The sequence below is a fragment of the Mobula hypostoma genome, chromosome 2 (assembly GCF_963921235.1).
Source record: "Mobula hypostoma chromosome 2, sMobHyp1.1, whole genome shotgun sequence".
Lineage (NCBI taxonomy): Eukaryota > Metazoa > Chordata > Chondrichthyes > Myliobatiformes > Myliobatidae > Mobula > Mobula hypostoma.
The window spans coordinates 81,350,174-81,371,291 of NC_086098.1; the positions used below are offsets into that span (position 1 = coordinate 81,350,174).

A 21,118-nucleotide genomic window follows, 5' to 3' on the forward strand; every position below is an offset into this window, starting at 1 on the left:
AAACATGGGTCTGTCTATCAATTGCAAAAAGACAGAACGTATGGTGATATCCAAAAAGAAAGAGAATCTTATCTGCAGGCTGAGAATAAACAGGGAAGACAAGTACAGAACTTTTGCTACTTAGGAAGCTGGGTGACATCAGATGGCAGGTGCAACTTGGACATCAAAAGAAGAATAGGGATGGCAAAAGAGACGTTTACGAGAATGGAGAGTGTACTGACCAATACTAAACTAGGCATGACAACCCTCCTCAGAGTACTGAAATGTTACGTTTATCCGGTTATGTTATATGGCTCAGAATGTTGGACAATATCTAGTAACATGAAGAAACGAATTGTAGCAGCAGAGATGTGGTTTTTGAGGAGGATGCAAAGGATATCATGGACGAAACGAATATCTTAATGAGGATGTCATGAACAGAGCAAACTAAAAAAGAGAAATAATGTATGAGATCATGAAAAGGCAACATAACTTCATTGGACATGTGATTAGGAAAGAGGAGTTAGAATGCACGGTAATTATGGGAAAGATTGAAGGGAAGAAAGCAAGAGGAAGACAAAGACAAATGATGATGGAGACAGCAGCCAGAGAACTGGAAATGAATACCAATGAATTGATCCACTTGACTCGAAACAGGAGTGTGTTGGCAGTCAAAGCTCAAACTGGGCATGGCACCTGATGATGATGTTGAAATTAAACCCACATTCTCCACTTCTACTGGCAGCTTGTTCCACACTCTCAACATCCTCTGAATGAAGAATGTCCTCCTCAGGTTCCCCTTAACCCATTACCTCTAGTACTAGTCTCACACAACCAGAGGGAAAATAATCTCCATGAATTTACTCTGTCTATACCCCTCATAATTGTGAATACTTCTAAAAGATTTCCTCTCATTCCCTTGCGCTCCAGGAAATAAATTCCTAACCTGTTCAACCTATCCCTGTAACTCTGGTCCTCAACTCTTGGCGACATCCATATAATGTGGGAGAAGCTACAGGATCCAACCAGGCTGGGGGGGATGGGGGGAGTGGAAATCCCACATGATGGCTTGGACTCACTATGTCTGTCACAGTGTCGTTTTAAGCTCCAGCATTGAGTGGTTGCATTACTTATCCTAGCCTGCCGAAGGTTAGCCTCTCGCCTCCGAACTATGAGGCAATTCATGGCTGAATTTCCTTAAATGGCTGTCCTGATGGGTGATTCACTTTCAGAATTTAAACAAGAGGACCAAGAATGCTGTAATAATTGAATGCTCTGCAGAGTAGCATTAAGTGTAGTCCAGTGTATAGCAGCAACAGAATGAATGTACCTACAGAACAGACAAAGCAAGGGAGCATATGTAGGATAATATCTAATTGTGTTTCTGGCAGGCAGTAGAGACAGTGGAGCAAAATGTAATTGTTATCCCTGAAGAAGAGAAAAGAAACTATGCACTTCACTTCATCGAATGCATGAAACCAGAGGACAAAGTCATCATTTTTGTTGGAAAAAAGATCATGTAAGTACTGTAGCACCTATGTGAGAGCAGTGGTTCTTTGCCTTTCTTCAAATCTAGTTCATGCAAGCTTACAGGGACATTGTGTTTCTACATGGGGGGGAACACATGCTGACAGCTGACATGTGTTTAAACTAATTTGGCAGGGAGGTGGGAACCAGAGTGAAGCGACTCAGGAAGTTAGAAACAGGAAGGGGTCAATAACTACTGGGTGTTTTTTATAGACCACCCAAAAGTATCAGGGACATTGAGGAGCAGATAGGGAGACAGATTCTGGAAAGGAGTAATAATAATAGGGTTGTCGTGGTGGGAGATTTCATTTTCCCAAATATTGATTGGCATCTCCCTAGAACAAGAGGTTTAGATGGGGTGGAGTTTGTTAGGTGTGTTCAGGAAGGTTTCCTGACACCACATGTAGATAAGCCTACAAGAGGAGAGGCTGTACTTGATCTGGTATTGGGAAATGAACCTGGTCAGGTGTCAGGTCTCTCAGTGGGAGAGCATTTTGGAGATAGGGATCACAATTCTATCTCCTTAACATAGCATTGGAGAGGGATAGGAACAGACAAGTTAGGAAAGTGTTTAATTGGAGTAAGGGGAAATGTGAAGCTATCAGGCAGGAACTTGGAAGCATAAATTGGGCATAGATGTTCTCAGGGTTATGTACAGCAGAAATGTGGCAAATGTTCAGGAGATATGTACGTGGCGTTCTGCATAGGTGTGTTCCATTGACACGGAAAGAATGGTAGGGTACAGGAACAGTGATGTACAAAGACTGTTAAAAATCTAGTCAAGAAGAAAAGAAAATATATGGCATATATGATGGAACAATATAGTATTAATGGTAAGACTTTCCAGTGTGGAGGATCAGAGGGATCTTAGGGTACGAGTCCATAGGACCTTCAAAGCTGCTGTGCATGTCACTCTGGTTAAGAAGGCATACAGTGCATTGGCCTTCATCAACCGTCGGATTGAGTTAAAGAGCCGAGAATTAATGTTACAGCTATATAGGGCCCTAGTCAGACCCTACTTGGACTACTGCGCTCAGTTCTGGTCACCTCACTACAGGAAGGATGTGAAAACTATAGAAAGAGTGCAGAGGAGATTTACAAAGATGTTGCCTGGATTGGGGAGAATGCCTTATGAGATTAAGTTGAGTGGACTCAACCTTTTCTCTTTGGAGTGGTGGAGGACAAGAGGTGACCTGAAAGAGGTGTATAAGATGATGAGAGGCATTGATCATGTGGATAGTCAGAGGCTTTTTCCCAGGGCTGAAGTGGCTACAAGGGAGGGCACAGTTTTAAGGTGTTTGGAAGTAGGTACAGAGGAGATGACAGGGATAAGTTTTTTACGCAGTGAGTGGTGAGTGCGCGGTATGGGCTGCCAGCAACGATGGTGGAGGCAGATACAATAGGGTCTTTAAAGAGACTCCTGGATAGGTACATGGAGCTTAAAGAAATAGAGGGCTATGGGTAACCCTAGGTAATTTCTAAAGTAAGTACGTGTTTGGCACCGGATTGTGGGCCAAAGAGCCTGTATTGTGCTGTATGTTTTCTCTGTGAAGATTGCACGCAGTCAGACTGTCAGGAAGGGCAGGCAGATGATAGGACATTATGCAGACAGAAGTGTGAGCATCAGTGCATTAGGGATGCAGAATTAAAAAGAGTACAGTACTCAAAAGTGTTAAATCACAATGCACGGTGTATAAGAAATCAGGTGGATGATCTTGTTGCACTATGACAGATAGTCAGGTATGGTGATGTGGCTATTGCTGAATCTTGGATGAAGGATGGTTGTAGTTGGGAGCTAAATGTCCAAGGTTACGTATTGTATCGGAGGGATAAGAAGGTAGGCAGAGGGTGTGGCATGGCTCTGCTTGTAAAGAATAGCATCAACTCTGTAAAAATGTGACATAGGATCGGAAGATGTTGAATCCTTGTGGATTGAGTTAAGAAACTGCGGGGACTTCCGGTAGCGCTCATGGAGTGAAGTCGCGTTCTTGACTCGCTCCATTACCTGTTTGTCTCCAGCTTTGGACCGTTCGGCTCTTTTACGGACCTTACCTAATAAATCTGCAACTTTGGTTAACTCATTTCTTTCTGATTCTGGGTCGACGGACATTTGGCGCTTTTTGCATCCTCAGGAAAAAGATTTTTCTTTTTTTTCACATGTTCATCATTCCTATTCAAGAATTGATTATTTCTTTATTGATTCTCGTCTTATTCCCTCAGTGATTAAATGTTTTATGATTCTATAACCATTTCGGATCATGCTCCACTTAAGCTTTCTATTAAAATTCTGGCCAATATACAAAATAATAGACAATGGCGTTTTAATTCGCTGTTGCTTCAGGACTCGGACTTTGTTAACTTTATGAATGAACAGATTGATTTTTTTTTACAATTAACTATACAGAGGATATTTCTGTTAACATTCTTTGGGATACTTTTAAAGCTTATATTCGTGGTCAGATTATCTCGTATTCTGCTGCTTTAAGGAAGAAGCAGAAGCAGCAGGAGTTGGTAATTGTGGACAAGATTAAGGAAATTGATAAGAAATATGTTATAGCTCCTTCTGAGGAGTTATATAAACAAAGAACTGAACTTCAAATGGAACACAGTTTATTACTCTCGTCCTCAATTGTAAACCAATTAAAGAAAACAAGAAGTGAATTTTATGTACACAGTGACAAAATTGGTAAACTGTTGGCTAATCAATTGAAGTCTAATTATGCTAAATCTCAAATTAATCAGATTTATAACCAAAATGATCGACTAATATTTGATCATGTGGGGATTAATCAAACCTTCCGTGATTTTTACTCTTCCTTATATCAATCAGAGTCTCCTCGAGATTCTAAATATATGAATGATTTTTTAGATAATTTAGACTTCCCTGAGATTTCACAGGATATGGCTTCTATGTTAGATACTCCTATTACCATGGATGAGATTAAGAATGTTATTTTCTATGAATTTGGGGAAAGCTCCTGGCCCTGATGGGTTTACCGTAGAATTTTATAAATGTTTTGCTCCTTCATTAATCCCTTGGCTTTGTAGGGTTTTTGAGGCTTCATCGAAACTTGGTAAACTTCCTGAATCTTTTAATAGAGCGTCAATTTCTTTAATATTAAAGAAGGATAAAGATCCTGCTCAATGTACATCTTATAGACCAATATCTTTATTAAATGTTGATTCTAAAGTTTTTTCTAAGTTATTAGCAAATAGATTAGAAAAAGTACTTCCCTCTATTATTTCGGAAGACCAAACAGGTTTTATTAAAGGTCGTTACTCTTTTTATAATATTCGTACACTGTTAAATATCGTTTATACTCCCTCACAAAATGTTCCTGAGTGTGTTATCTCTTTAGATGCCGAGAAAGCTTTTGATAGAGTAGAATGGCCTTATTTATTTAAGGTGCTTGAAAGGTTTAATTTCAGCTTGAAATTTATATCCTGGATTAAACTCTTATATTATTCTCCTGTGGCCTCGGTCCGTACTAACTCTTTAAGTTCACCTTTTTTCTCTCTTTTTCGAGGTACTCGACAAGGCTGTCCTTTTAGTCCCTTATTATTTGATATTGCATTAGAACCTCTTGCAATTGCCATTCGGGAATCTCCAAATATTACTGGGATAACTCGGGGCTTAAAGTCCCATAAATTATCACTCTATGCTGATGATTTACTTTTATATATTTCTAATCCTCAAAAATCCATCCCGGTTGTTTTAGAGTTATTAGCACAATTTGGTCTTTTTTCAGGTTATAAATTAAATCTTAGTAAGAGTGAACTCTTTCCGATTAATAAACAACTTCCCTTATATTATAAATTTCCATTTAAATTGATTAATAATTATTTTTCATATCTTGGGATTAAAATTACTTGTAAATACAAAGATTTATTTAAGACTAACTTTTTACCATTAATAGACCATATTACTCAACTTTCATCTAAATGGCTTCCTTTATATTTAACTTTGATTGGTCGTATTAACGCAGTTAAGATGTTTTTTTTGCCAAAATTTTTATATATATTTCAGGCGTTACCAATCTTAGTTCCAAAATCTTTTTTTGACAAAGTTGACTCTAAAATTTCTTCATTTATTTGGCAGAATAAAAACCCAAGACTGGGTAAAATACATTTACAGAAAGCCAAGAGAGATGGAGGCTTAGCATTACCTAACTTTAGATTTTATTATTGGGCAATTAATATTCGACATATGAAATTCTGGTTACTGGACCAGGATATACTATCCATTCCTAAATGGGTAGCATTGGAATTACAATCTGTTCAGGGTTTTACACTTGGCTCTATTTTAGGTTCCTCTCTTCCTTTTGATTGGAAACGCCTTAAACAGGTGTCTAACCCGATAGTTAAATATACCTTGCGTATTTGGTTTCAATTCAGAAAATTTTTTGATCTTAATCAATTTGGGTTAGCGATTCCTATTTTAGGTAATATATTTTTCCTCCTTTTACGGATCGTGCTTTTCAAATTTGGAAGACTAAGGGTATTTCACGGTTTTTGGATTTATTTTTAGATGGTTTCCTTATGCCTTTTGAACAATTATCTAATAAATATAATTTATCAAGAATACATTTTTTTAGATATTTACAAGTTAGAAATTTTCTAAGTACTATACTTTCTTCCTTTCCAATGCTCCTTCCTGCATATATTTTAGATACTATAATCAACCTTAATCCATGTAGAAAGGTGCATCGGCTATGATTTATAATATTATTATGAAACTAGGAAAGCTCCATTTGATAAGATTAGGGTAGATTGGGAACAGGAATTGGGGTTTACCATTTCTGTGGATGACTGGGGGCAGATTTTACAATTAGTCAATACTTCCTCTATCTGTGCTAAACATTCCCTAATTCAATTTAAAGTTGTTCATAGAGCACATATGTCCAAAGATAAGTTAGCGCGCTTTTATTCTCATATTAATCCTTTTTGTGATAGATGTTCGGGGCAGATAGCCTCTTTAACTCATATGTTTTGGTCTTGCCATACTTTGGAAACTTTTTGGAGAGACATTTTTAATATTATCTCCAAGGTATTGAATATAGATATCTCTCCTCACCCTATTACTGCTATCTTTGGACTACCTAAAATTTCCAGTAATCTCTCCCCTTCAGCCCGTAGAATGATTGTATTTCTTACTTTAATGGCGAAAAGATGTATCTTACAACATTGGAAAGAGCTTAATGCTCCAACCACCTTTTTTTGGTTTTCTCAGACGATGTTATGCTTGAACTTGGAGAAAATTAGAAGCAATTTTTATGATTCCTCACTTAAATTTGAACAGACTTGGAGATCTTTTATTCAATATTTTCATTTAATGTAATATATACCCTTGTTTTTTTTCACTGTTTTTAATGGAGGTCGGGATTGAGGACGTGATTTTAAGTTTAACTCTGTTTGGTTTCAAGTTAGCCCATTGCTTTGCTTTGCTTTTAGTTAGTTGCACGGTGGGTTTTTTTTGGGGGGTTTTTTTTTCTTTTTTTCCATTGATATATATATAAAATCAGTATACTATTATGTTACCTCGGTACGTTATGTTTAAATTACATTGTTTGTAGTATTTTTTTTGTATTAATACCTTCTGTAATTTTATTATATTCTAACAATGTATTAGTGTCTATATGGCTTACTTTTTTGTATACTTATTTAATAAAAAGATTTAAAAAGAAAGAAAGAAACTGCAAGGGTAAAAGGACCCTGATGGCAGTTGTATACAGGCCTCTGAACAGTAGCAGGAATGTGGACCTCAGATTACAACAGGAAACAGAAAAAGTGTGTTACAAGGGCAATATTATGATAGTCATGGGAGATTTCAGCATGCAGGTCAATTTGGAAAATCAGATTGGAAATGGATCTTAAGAGTGAGTTTTTGAATGCCTACGAGATGGCTTTTTAAGAACAGTTTGTTGCTGAGCCTACGAGGGCATCAGCGATACTGGATATATACTGCATATAATGAACCAGAGGTGATTAGGGAGCTTAAGGTAAAAGAACCCGTAGGAGGCAGTGATCACAATATGATTGAGTTCAACTTGAAATTTGATAGGGAGAAAGTAAAGTCTGACATGGCAGTACTTCAGTGGTGCAAAGGAAATTATAGTGGAATGAGGAGAAGTTGGCCAAAGTAAATTGGAAGGAGATGCTGGCAGGGATGACAGCAAAGCAGCAATAGCTTGAGTTTCTGGGGAAAAATGAGGAAGGTGCAGGATAGATGTACTCCAAAATTGAAGAAATACTCAAATGGTAAAATAGTACAACCGTGGCTGACACGCGAAGTCAAAGCTAATGTATAAGCAAAAGAGAAGGCATACAACAAAGCAAAAAATAGCGGGAAGGCAGAAGATTGGGAAGCTTTTAAAGCCCTATAGAGAGCATCTAAAAGAATCATTAGGGAAAAGATGAAATATGAAATACATAAAAAAAGAGATGAAAGTGGGGTATAGGACCGCTAGAAAATTAGGCCAGAGAAAAAATAACGGGCAAAGGAATGGCAGATGAACTAAATGAGTATTTTGCATTAGTCTTCACTGTGGAAGACACTAGCAGTGTGCCAGATGTTGAAGGGTGTGAGGGAAGAGAAGTGAGTCCAGTTACTATTACAAGGGAGAAGGTGCTCAAAAAGCTGAAAGGCCTAAGGGTACATAAGTCATCTGGGCCAGATGAACTGCACCCTAGGGTTATGAAAGGGGTAGCAATAGAGATTATGGAGACATTAGTGATGATCTTTCAAAAATCATTGGACTCTGGCATGGTACCAGAGGATTGGAAAATTGCAAATGTCATTCCACTCTTTAGGAAAGGAGGAAGGCAGCAGAAAGGAAATTATAGGCCAGTTAGCCTGACCTAATTGCTTGGGAAGTTGTTAGTCATTTGTTAAGGATGAGGTTATGGAGTACTTGGTGACACAGGACAAGATGAGACAAAGTCAGCGTGGTTTCCTTGAGGGAAAATTGTGCCTGACGAACTTGTTGGAATTCTTTGAGGAGATTACAAGTAGGGTAAGTAAAAGGGGTGCAGTGTATGTTGTATGTTTGGACTTTCAGAAGGCCTTTGACAAGGTGCCACACATGAGGCTGCTTACCAAGTTAGGAGCCCATGGTATTACAGGAAAGTTACTGGCATGGTTAGAGCATTAGCTGATTGGTAAGAGGCAGCAAGTGGGAATAAAAGGATCCTTTTCTGGTTGGCTGCCAGTAACTAGTGGTGTTCGTAGGGGTTGGCATTGGGACCGCATCTTTTTATGCTGTATATATATCAATGATTTAGATGATGGAATAAAAGGCTTTGTTGCCAAGTTTGCAGATGATACAAAGATTGGTGGAGGAGCAGGTAGTGTTGAGGAAACCAGTAGGCTGCAGAAGGACTTAGATTAGGAGAATGGGCAAGAAAGTGGCAAATGAAATACAACATTGGAAAATGCATGGGCATGCACTTTGGCAGTAGAAATAAATGTGCAGACTATTTTCTAAATAGGAGAAAATCCAAAAGTCTGCTTTGGAAAGGGACTTGAGAGTCCTTGTGCAGAACACCCTAAAGGTTAACTTGCAGGTTGAATCAGTGGTGAGGAAGGCAAATGCAATGTTAGCATTCATTTCAAGAGGTGTAGAATACAAGAGCAAGGATGTGATGCTGAGGTTTTCTAAGGCATTGGTCAGGCTTCACTTTGAGTATTATGAACAGTTTTGGGCTCCTCATCTAAGAAAAGATGTGCTGGCATTGGACAGGGTCCAGATGAGGTTCACCAGGCTGATTCCTGGAATGAAAGGGTTATATGAGGAATGTTTGATAGCTCTGGGTTTGTACTCGCTGAAATTTAGAAGGTTGAGGAGGATCTCAATGAAACCTTTTGAATGTTGAAAAGCCTAGACAGAGTATATATGGAAAGGATGTTTCCCATGGTAAGGGAGTCTAGGGCAAGAGGATACAGCCTCAGGATAGAGGGGCGTCCATTTAAAGCAGTTGTGGAGAAATATCTTTAGCCAGTGGTAAATTTGTGGAATTAATTACCACAGGCTGCTGTGGAGGCCAGGTCGTTGAGTGTATTTAAGGCAGAACTTGATAGGTTCTTGATTGGACATGGCTTCAAAGGTTACAGGGAGAAGGCCAGGGAGTGGGACTGGGGGGGGGGGTGGGGAGAAAAGGATCAACCATGATTGAATGACAGAGCCAGACTCAATGGGCCAAATAGCCTGATTCTGCTCCTATGGTCTTACGGTGTTTGACCCATGATCAAGTTATTATCGTTGAATCTGGTTTGGTAAATTCCATCAGATGTTTCTTTACTGCTGTAGACAATGGTGTCTCAATCTCTGCCAGGCACTAATCTGCCTCGGGATGTACTGAGATCAAATGCTTTGATTGCAGTAGGAACCTCCTTATATTTCTTGACTTCAGGATGTTAAAAAGCATATCAAATCTGAACAGGTGCTATTGATGTGTAACACATCAATTGCTGGAGGATCTCAGCAAGTCAGGCAGCATCTATGGAAGGGAATAAACAGTCGACATTCATGCTGTGACCTTTCATCAGGTTCCAATAAGGCTCTTATCCTGAAACAACGACTGTTTATGACCCTCCGCAGATGCTGCCTATCCTGCTGAGTATCTCCGGCATTTGTGTGTTGCTCTTGATTTCCAATATCTGCGAAATCTCTTGTGCTGTTGAGGTGTAGTGTGGTTGTGATGTGATATTGAGCTAATCCGCATCATAGAACTCCATGATTAGTACTGTGAATAATGATCATCTATCTAAGTTGACTTGTTAACTAAGGAAAATTCATCAGCTAGTACACTGGAGAACTTACCTACTTATAGGACATAGTAGCAGAATTGGTTATTCGGCCCATTGGGTTTGCTCCACCATTCCATTATGGCTGATTTATTATCCCTCTCAACTCCATTCTCCTGCTTTTTCCCCATAACTTTGCCTTTTCTAATTCAGAACCTATCGACCCTTTACAGAAAGAAATGAAAATAAAGGAATTATTTGGCTTTCCATTGAATCAGTTTCTCTTTCTGACTGGCAGGAAGGAAGATCTCGTCCAGAAGCACCAATGTTCATTCCTTTCTATAGCCTGACTTGCTGAGTTCCTTCAGTACTTTGAATGTGGTACTCCAGATTTCTAGCATCTGCAGAATCGATAGTGTTTCTAATTGGATTAATCTTTGCAACAAGTCAACAAAGCATAATGAGCTCAAATGATTATGTCCTGTGCTATAAGATGTACAATTCTAAAATTAAAAAATGGATTCTGGTCGCCTGGTTTGAACTATAGAAGTTCTTCCCTTAAGATCAGAACTTTAAGAAAAATTTACCCTTGAGTGAGAATTGCTGAGCCACACTTGATCCACTGTTGTTCCTGTGATCAAGGTGTTGTACAAAGATTTCCAGGCTTTTGACCCAGAAATAGGGTGATATGTGACTTATGAGTAACTAGAGTTCATTTGGGAGAAGGATGTTTGACTGAAATTGATCCTGTAAGCTATGTCAGCAATGGAGAGAATAGAAGATTCATTGTCAAAGGACTGGATTTTTGAAGAATTGGGTGTTGTCCTGAATGTTGTCAAGCTGGTTCTCAAGCTATTTAAGAGATATTAACGCTTGAATCATACGGACCTGTGGGCAGTATTACACATACTCGTATGCCTTTAAACAAGACAACTTGATGTCCTCTGTCACCTTTCCAGTTTCCAGCTGCTTATTCCTAACCAGTTTATCTCCATCATAGATGTACGGTTCTCCATCCCATGTCAGGATGGTCTGAGGGCGCTCATCTTCTAGAGCAGGGTTTCCCAACTTTTTAATGCCATGAGCGAATACCATTAAGCAAGGGATCTGTGGACCCAGATTGGGAATCCCTGTTCTAGAGGGACTCACTGAAGATCCTAACTGGCCCCTTCCTCTGCCACTGGTGCACCATGGCTGTAGCATGTATGGATTGAACAAGGAGCACAGCCATTGTCTATCCCCAGTGTGGAAAAGCCATCGCCAACGTGTTCAATCTCCTAAGTTGTACACCATCCAGGATGGTTACTTGATCATCGCTGGGTCAAGATGGATCTCCGGGTTAAATATTAACTTATAGATATTTTGATATTAAATTTACTTTAAACTTTTGAACTTTGAAAATCAATCAAGTCCTTTACTTCTCTTGGATCCTAATGCTTTTGCAATCCAAAGGTTCTTCAGAGGTCAAGAAAGAGGTGTAAACTTGCTTATGGCTGTTTTATCAAGTGTCTTTACAAGGATCTACCTCTTAGTGATAATGATCAGAGAGACACAGAGAATCTATAATTACTGACAGATAGCCTCAATGGAAGGGCATGCAAATTTACGCAACCAAATACTTGTGTGCAGTCCTAAGTTTTCCTGACCTTCCATGAAGTTAAAGAATAGAAGAGGTTATACCAGTAAAAATAGTCTGCGCTGGCCATGTGTTCCTCATGGTCCCACCCCATTCTCCACATATCTGTGGGTGCTCCACAACTGTGATGGTTGGTTTCTGGTGATTGGAGAGTTGTCACTATTTTGCATTCAAAGCGTCTACTTTTATATTTATTCCTTACCAGTTCAAATATTGCATTTCATTGTTGTTGGCTATAGGTCATCTGACTGATCTATAATACCTTATTAGCTCTGGTTCAAAGGTTAAACAATTTCATGCCTTGGGTGACTCATGTTCTCCTCTTTGCTGGTTCAAACCGTTTGACCAAGATAACGAGATTACCTCTGAAAACCTGCCATTGTACACAATACACATGTAGCCCTCCTGGCAAGCCTCAGGGTCATTCAGCTCGCTGTCGTCTAGGGAAAAAGCCCTCGGCCCCGCCAAACTGGGTAATTAGTTTGTGTGGATGCTGTGTGATGTACCCCACCCCACCCAAATAACAGAGAATACACCAGGTACAAATAAATGAATTACAGTTTATAGATATTACTGGAACTATATAATTAATAGAGATAAAATATAAAAGGAAAATAAAAGGCACCACACTTATCAAAGTTAAATCTCTTCGTGCACGAACAGTTGGAGCTCGGGACCCTCCTTCTTCACCCTGCGATCCCCTCGGACAACCTTGACCTGCCGCCTGGGACCAACAACGGTGGTCGACCAGACGCTCCACATGAGTCCGTCTCCGTCTCCTCTCCTCGCTGAACACCCTGGACCTCGGACTCCTGATCGGGGTCTGACCCCGTTAGCCGACTCACAGCACCTTGTCCATTCTCATTCATTCTCTCTCTCTCTCTATCTCTCTCTATCTCTCTATCTCTATCTCTATCTCTCTCTCTCCCCCCCCCCTTCTGCCCAAACAATAACTTACAGACACACAGAAAGAATAACATCTATCCCAATTGGTTCGTTCACCCTTTATCAGTAACATAATCCAAACAAACTGCTAGCAGGAGAACTTTCTCAGCAGTTAACATAACAAAGAAGCCATTTCAATTATAACATAATGGAGAAGCCATTTTAATTAGCCTATGCAGTAACATAAAAGAAGAAACCCCTTACACACAGATTATCTAAGAATGGTCTTGGGTTTAACAGATCAATAGCAGAAACTCCTTGTGTCCACATTTCGTTGCTCTAATTAGATTATCCCAGAGCAAGGTCAGTTCTCAAACAGTTCACAAGATGGAAGTTAGCAACTTCACAAAATGGCAGCCTCCATCTCTTTCAAGCGCATGGCAAGAACAAAGACAATTGGTTTGTCTACTTCCACTGCCCCTGATTCATTTAAATTCTCTAATTTGTAGACTGTATTTCTCTTGATACTACTTTGCTCTTCTAACTGTTGGCCAGAAAGAACTAAAGAGAAGACTAGAAAGTAGTCATGGTCTTCTCATACCAGACTAGAAATGAGCAGAAATTCCATTGATAACATTTAGACAATAAAGTAGCCAGTTTCAAGTAGCAGGATGCTGCCCGGATTAGAGGGGATGTGCTATAACAACAAATTTGAGTTGTTCTGTCTGGAATGGCAGAGGCTGAGGGCAGATCTGATAGAGGTTTATAAGGTTGAGAGGCATGGATAGAGAGGACTATCTTTTTCCCAGGGTGGAATTGTCTCATACCAGAGTGCATGCATTTCAGGTGAGAGGGGGTAGGTTCAAAGGAAATATGAGGGACAAGATTTTTCTTACACCGAGTGGTGGATGCCTGGAATGCTGTGCCTGGGGCTGGTGGTAGAGGCTGCTGCTCTAAGGGCTTTTAAGAGATGTTTACAGAGGCACATAAATGTTAGGGAAATTTAAGGATATGGACATTGTGTGGGCAGAATGGATAACTATTCGATTACTAATTAAATGGTTCAGCAAACATTGTGGGCTCAAGGGCCTGTTCCTGTGCTGCACTGTTATATGAAACCAAGAAGTTTCCAGAAAAATGCAGAGGCAACTGTATTGTAATTACTGGAAAATTTACTGAATAATTACATATATTCAGGAGATTATATAAAAAATACAAGCATAGGAAAGTAAAATTACATAAAAATACATGCAAAATAACAAATCTACATCCCAATCCAGCTCTTCAGAAAAATGGGAGTACAGGTATCCCCCGCTTTTCGAACGTTCGCTTTACGAAACCTCGCTGTTACGAAAGACCTACATTAGTTACCTGTTTTCACTAACAGAAGGTGTTTTCACTGTTACAATAAAAGACACCGCGCGCCCCGAGCAGCCAAGCTCCTCCCACGGAACTGCATTCTAGCCGGCATTGCTTAAGCACGTGCCTGTGAGCAGCCGTTAGCAAAATGAGTTCTAAGGTATCAGAAGAGCCTAAAGAGCTCGTAAGGGTGTTACAGTTAGCGTAAAACTAGACATAATTAAGCGTTTTGATCGTGGTGAACGAAGTCAGGACAAAGTGAGTTTGACTTGTGGAAGCTGATGAAGATGATGTTGAAGAGGTTTTGACATCCCGTGACCAAGAACTGATAGATGAAGAGCTGATGCAATTGGAAGAGGAAAGGCTAACAATCGAAACAATGCAATAGCGAACGGAAAAGCTCTTTCAGGCTTTTCTGATACCTTAGAACTCATCTTGCAACCGACTGCTCACAGGCATGTGTTTAAGCAATGCCGGCGAGAATGCAGTTCCAAATCCAGGGAAAGCGGCTGTTGGGGGCGCGCGCTGATTTTTTCGCGCACTGATATTTTTCCGTAATAGTAAAAACACCTTCTGAAAGTGAAAACGGTACTAATGTAGGTCTTTCGTAACAGTGAGGTTTCGTAAAGCGAACATTCGAAAAGCAGGGGACACCTGTATCAGGGAAAAGCTGGTAACTATGCCTGTGATGTCCCTATTTGCAAATGATTTTCCTATAAACTATGACTTTTTTTTAATTGTACAGAATATTTTGTCTCATTTCTACTGAATCAAAACATTAAATGAGATATGGTTCTAATGAATCTTTCGAAAGACTTGATTCTTGTAGATAAAATGGAATTCTCTTGTGGCAGTGAAGTTGCTGGTTTATACATGTGACAAAGCTAATTTTTAGAAAGGTCTTTAAATCTTTACAAGAAAGCTGATCGATAAGCTTTCACATTGCTTTAAGATCAGAATGAGTGTTTCTTTCTGTGTGCAGGACTTCACCACCTGATCTTTATTTTTTTTCTTTCCTTTCTTCTGAGCAGTCCATCAGTTTCAAGGATCACTTACTTCCTCTCTAGTTTTCTAGATTCTGAGGTGGCTGATGAGGCTGGTATAGAAATCACTGTCCATTACATAGAAGAGGCAGTCTGTGGCTAGGATCATGGGCACTTTATGACCTGGTGTATTTGTCACATGCACATTGAAACTTGCAGAGAAATGCATTGTTTGTGTTAACAGCTAACAGAACCCAAGTATATACTGGGGCAGCCCACAAGTGTCACCACACATTCTGGCACCAACATAGCATGCCCACAATACTCAGCATAACAACACAGAACACAGCAACAAAACAACAGCAAAACAAGCCTCTTTCATCCCTCCTACCCACTCACACACGCCCGGTCCTCCAGCCCCAGGAAAACTGCTTTCAGGCCTCCAGTCCTTGACCTCGCAACCTCATAAATAACTGGCCTCTACCTCTGGGCAAGCTAACACAGGGCTTCAGCCTTTGTGCCACTACTTCTGGACACACCAACTTCAGTCTTCAACTTAAGGGCTTTCTACCTCCAGGCTTTGTCAATCTTTAGATATTGACCCCAGCATTCACTGATCGCAGGTCTTAACTTCAGGTCTTGACCCCAGGACTTGTCAGTCATGCATTTGACCTTCGGTCTTCAACTTCCGGACTTGTGCAGACTTATAACCCTGGTAATCTGGGGAATTGCAGGCCCTCCTGACTCCCATCCATACAGACTTCTGAACTGGGAACCAGTGTCTGACTTGGGGATTGCTGTTTTCCTCAACACCTGCAGAACCAACCTCTGGGATAACTGGCCTTCAACCACAGAGTGCTCAAAAGGGTCTTCAGACACATCTGTGAGTCTTCTTCTCCGCCCTTCTGGTAACCAACACCCACGATAGGACTCAGGAGTGTCTATTTCAGAAGTGATGTCCAGGGCATGTGAGGGATGTGGCCAATGGAGAGAAATCAGGGGCTCCGTGTTGGGAATCCTGGCCCAAGAGGTGACACTGATTTTGGTTCCCTTCGCCGATAGGTTATGCAGACAACATTTGTAGTATTTTGTCCAGTGCCATGAAATGCCTACTATAAGTAGTTCAGGCCTCTGAAACAGAGATGAAGGCACTGCAGCCTGGTGCACCAAGAGTTTAATGCCAGGCGCAGGTCATGATCTTACCTTTTTCTTCAACTGATCAGAGACCATGCTGGTGTATTGAAAGTGATAGTAAATTTCATCATGTGGAGAGGGTTGGGAGAGATACAGATGCCTCAAGATCCACAGTGGAACTTTCAGTGTTAGTGCCATGAGGACAAATGTTTAGCCCCAATATGGCAAGAAGTAACCAAATGTTTGTTAATTTAACATTTAGTATTTTACCCAAGAAAGAAAATGATGGAACCAATACTGCAGTGAATTATCAATTAGCCTGTGCAGAGTTCTTGACAATGGAGGTCAGTGCGGGTGAAACTGTACTACCACTTGTTCACATTTTCAATAGGATGGCATGCAGAACCACTGAGACGGAGTTTTTTTTTATGAAGAAGGATTGATGTTGTAAACTTAACTTGTTCTAGAGCTGATGACTTATCAAGTGACTTCAGCCTCCAGGGGATCCCAGTCCAGTCTCTTCACGGTAATCGGGAACAGTGTGACCGAGAACAGGCACTCAATGATTTCAAAGAAGGTATGTTAAAGGATGATTTCTGATGTCACAAATCATTTTGGGTTGATGTATTTATCCATGACATAGGATTTATGCACCTTTAGGGGAAAACTGAGCAGTTGCTGAACCTCAAAATGATTAGATTTAGCTTTATTATTTTTCATCCTCTTTCTGTGATACTCCCTTGCTCACCTTGTAATGTGGAATTTGTTAACTTGTTACCAAGTGTGTGAGGATGCCCAACAGTGATCATAGATTATGTCATGTAACCAAACTCAAGAACAGATTATTGGAGCACTACCGCACCGAAGTAAGCCCTTCGGCCCATCTAGTCCATGCCAAAATGTTATTCTGCCGAGTCCCATCAACCCGCACTTGGACCATAGCTCTCCATACCCCTCCTATCCATGTACTTGCCCAAACTTCTGTTAAATGTTGAAATCGAAACTGCATCCACCATTTCCGTTGGCAGCTCATTCCACACTCCCACCACCTGCTCTAGGTGAAGAAGTTCCCTCCTCAGGTTCTCCTTAGGTATTTCACCATTACACTTAATCCGTGGCTTTTAGTTCTAGTCTCTCCCGAACTCGATGGAGAGCAATTAAAAGAGCCCCAAGTTGTCTCAATACTTATTTTAACTTAAAGAAAAAATTTGAGAGGAGATTGGGTTGTTGGCACAGTTTAGATGTATTGCTAAAGCACTGATCAAATAATCTTCCTTATCTCTGACCGCCCCATCTATTCACACAGCCCTTTCTTGGGTGAACATAGAAATCTACAGCACATTACAGGCCCTTCAGACCACAATGTTGTGCCAACCATGTAACCTATTCTAGAGACTGCCTAGAATTTCCCTGGCGCATAGCCCTCTATTTCTCTAAGTTCCATGTACCTATCGAAGAGGCTCTTGAAAGACCCTGTTGTATCCGCTTCCACCACTGCCGTTGGCAGTGCATTCCACACACCCACCACTTTCTATGTGAAAAACTTAGCCCTGACATCCCCTTGGTTCCTATTTCCAAGCACCTTAAAACTGTGTCCCCTTATATAAGCCTCAGACGATCCACATGATCAATGCCCCTCAATGTCTTATACACCTCTATCAGGTCACCTTTCATCCTCCGTCACTTCAAGGAGGAAAGGCCAGGCTCACTCAACCTATTCTCATAAGGTATGTCCTCCAATCCCGGCAGCACTCTCTCAATAGTCTCCACATCCTTCCTGTAGTGAGGTGACCAGAACTGAACACAGTACTCCAAGTGGGGTCTGACCAAGGTCTTACATTGTTGTAACATTACCTTATGGTACTTGAACTCAGTCCCATGGTTGATGAATGACAACGCAATATACACCCTCTTAACACTGTCAACTGCGCAGCAGCTTTGAGTGTCCTATGGACATGGACCCCAAGATCTTTCAGATCCTCCACAATGCCAAGAGTCACCATTAATATTAATATTCTTTACAGTGCTTTGAATATTCTTGTAAATAAAGTATTCTGACAAGTTGTATTACTTCCCCTTTGCTGGGTCTGAGGAATTGTTTGCTGTGGGAGGCTATGATGTTGAAGTCTGTGTGTGAGAGTTAGGAAGGCAGAATTTTCAGGATGCGGATTCTGGAGGAGCTGTGGTGTGGACGACGCAGGGGAAGAGTGGAGGATCCTGAACCTAGGATATGATGTGATGAGAGCAGAGGAGGAGAGTCAAAAGCCAGGAGATTTTATAATCTGATTGTGATATAACAAGTCCGTAGATGACATCACCGGAAAGTAAGAGAACATAAAACACTATTGCACTATACAGGGAATTCAGCCCACAATGTTATGCCAACCTTCTAACTTGCTGTAAGATTAATCTAACCCTTCCCTCCTACAAAATCATCCATTTTTGATATCATCCATGTGCCTAGGAGTTTCTTAAATGTCCCTATTTTATCTGCCTCCTTCAACACACTCTACACTTTCCTCTAATTGTCTTAAAATTATGCACCCTGCTATTAACAATTTCCATCCTGGAAAAAAGAACCTCTGGCTATCCACTCGATCCATGCCTTTTATCATCTTGTACACCTCTATCAAGTCACCTCTTGTCCTTTGCTTCTAAGAAATAAACCCTCACTCACTCAACCTGTCCTCATAAGAATTGATCGCCAATCTAAACAACATCCTAGTAAATCTCTCTGCACCCTCTCTAAAGCTTCAAGGGAATATGGAAGGAAAATCGGAAATCTGAAATTAAATGCTGAGGCTTTATAAAGCATTGATCAGACTGCATTTGGAGTATTGTGAGCAGTTTTAGGCCCCATATCTAATAAAGGTCATGCTGGCATTGGAGAGGGTCCAGAGAAGTTCACGAGAATGATCCTGGGTTTGAAAGGGTTGATATATGAACAGCATTTCATGGGTCTGGACCTGTACTCAGTGGGGTTTAGAAGATTAAGTGGACATGCAGAGGATGATTCCAACAGTAAGGAAGTCCAGGACCAAAGGGCACAGTCTCAGAATACAAGGATGTCCATTTTAAAAAAGAAATGTTAGATTTTGGGTTGTGACTAAAGGAAAACTGGCTGGAGTCACTTAGCCTTTTCGTGTAAGGGTGTTTATTGGGTGTGTCAAAATAAAAATTACAAAAATTAGCAAAAATATTGAAAAGAAAATTGCCAAAGATAACTACCAGAAAACACAATAATAGTTCCATACTATTTTGGTCCAGTGTGAACTCTTGGCAGCCCTGATCTCCCTCTTACTGAGAGCAAAGACCCTGATTTTTAATTACCCATCTTTAATTACCCACAAAGATAACTTGAGACTAAACGTGAATTAGAATATGATGCACCTCACAATGTAGTTACAATCATATGACAAAATAAACAGAAGTATCTATCTGAAATTCAATATACAAACAACATATACACACTTGCACATCCCAATTACTAAAGAAATTGAATATTTCAGCTGTGTATGGCAGGAAAGGCACCATAACGTCAACTCAAGTGCATCAGCTCAGTTTAATAGGTTTCAATAGGTACATTTAATGTCAGAGAAATGTATACAATATACATCCTGAAATTCTTCTTCTTCATAAGCATCCACAGAAACAGAGGAGTACCCTGAAGAATGAATGACAGAACCCCAAAGCCCCCCCCCAGCTCTCCCCTCCCATGCATAAGCAGCAGCAAAGCAGTGACCCCATTCTGAGAATATACCAGGGAAGACAGCAGAATGACGAGTGAGTTAGTGTGTTTGTTTACAAAGTGCCCTCCATCACAAATGAGGAGGAATTTAGCCAGAGGGTGGTGAATCTGTGGAATTCATTGCCACAAATGTAAAGTCATTGAGTGTATTTAAAGTGGGGGTTAATAGCTTCTTAATTAGTAAGTACTCTAAAGATTATGTGAGGAATGCAGGAGAATGGGGTTGAGAAGGAAAATAAATCAGCCATGGTTGAATGGTGGAGCAGCCATGATGGGCTGAATGGCCTAATTCTGTTCCTATGTCATATAGGACTAGACCCACTGAATAATTGCTTGTGGTGAAATTTTTAGCAGTGGTAGTTTATTGATGTGATAGTTAGGAGTTGGTAGGCACCAATTATGAAGAGTGTGTTAAACCTCTAACTTCTTCCCAGATCTTATTACCCCATGATACTATGATTATTTATGAAGGTAAGTATTGTGTGATCGACGCTAGACCTCAGCTCTTCCCATGGCACTCTGAGATGCCCTCTCATTAGTCCTCACACCAGCCACCATTTCTTCAGAACAGTAATGATTTATGAAGATTAGCTTTATTTTTCAGGTATACATAAAAACACAGTGAAATGTGTCGATCAAATGTATTTCCATAATACCATAAAATATAGGAGCAGAATTAGGTATTTGGTCCATTGAGTCTGTCCACCATTTCATCATGGCTGATCCATTTTTCCTCTCCGCCCCAATCTCTTACCTTTCCACCCCCTCCCCCCATATTCCTTCATGCCCTGACCAATCAAGAATCTATCAATCTCTCCCTTAAATATACATAAGTTTCTGCCTCCATAGCTCCTTGTGGCAGCTAATTCCACAGATTCACCACTCTCTGGCAAAAGAAATTCCTCCTCAATTCCATTTCAAAAAGACAGCCCTCTATTCTGAGGCTGTATCCTCTGGTCTTAGATTTTCCCACCATAGGAGATATCCTCTCCACATCCACTCTATTAAGGCCTTTTCACCATTCGATAGGTTTCTATGAGGTCACCCCTCATTCTTCTGAGTTCTCATGAATACAGGCCTAGAGCCATCAGATGCTCTTCATATGACAAGCTATTCAATCCTGG

General features: G+C 40.4%; 1 protein-coding gene across 1 annotated transcript in view; it reads left to right on the forward strand.

The window, feature by feature from the left end:
* Positions 1–21,118, forward strand: part of ddx43 (DEAD (Asp-Glu-Ala-Asp) box polypeptide 43) — an 83,609-nt gene that overhangs the window by 53,743 nt on the left and 8,748 nt on the right. Inside the window, exons 12-13 of the mRNA XM_063071511.1 lie at positions 1,371–1,498; positions 16,714–16,823. Of these exons, the coding sequence (XP_062927581.1) occupies positions 1,371–1,498; positions 16,714–16,823 (238 nt within the window). The remainder of the gene's footprint in view (positions 1–1,370; positions 1,499–16,713; positions 16,824–21,118) is intronic.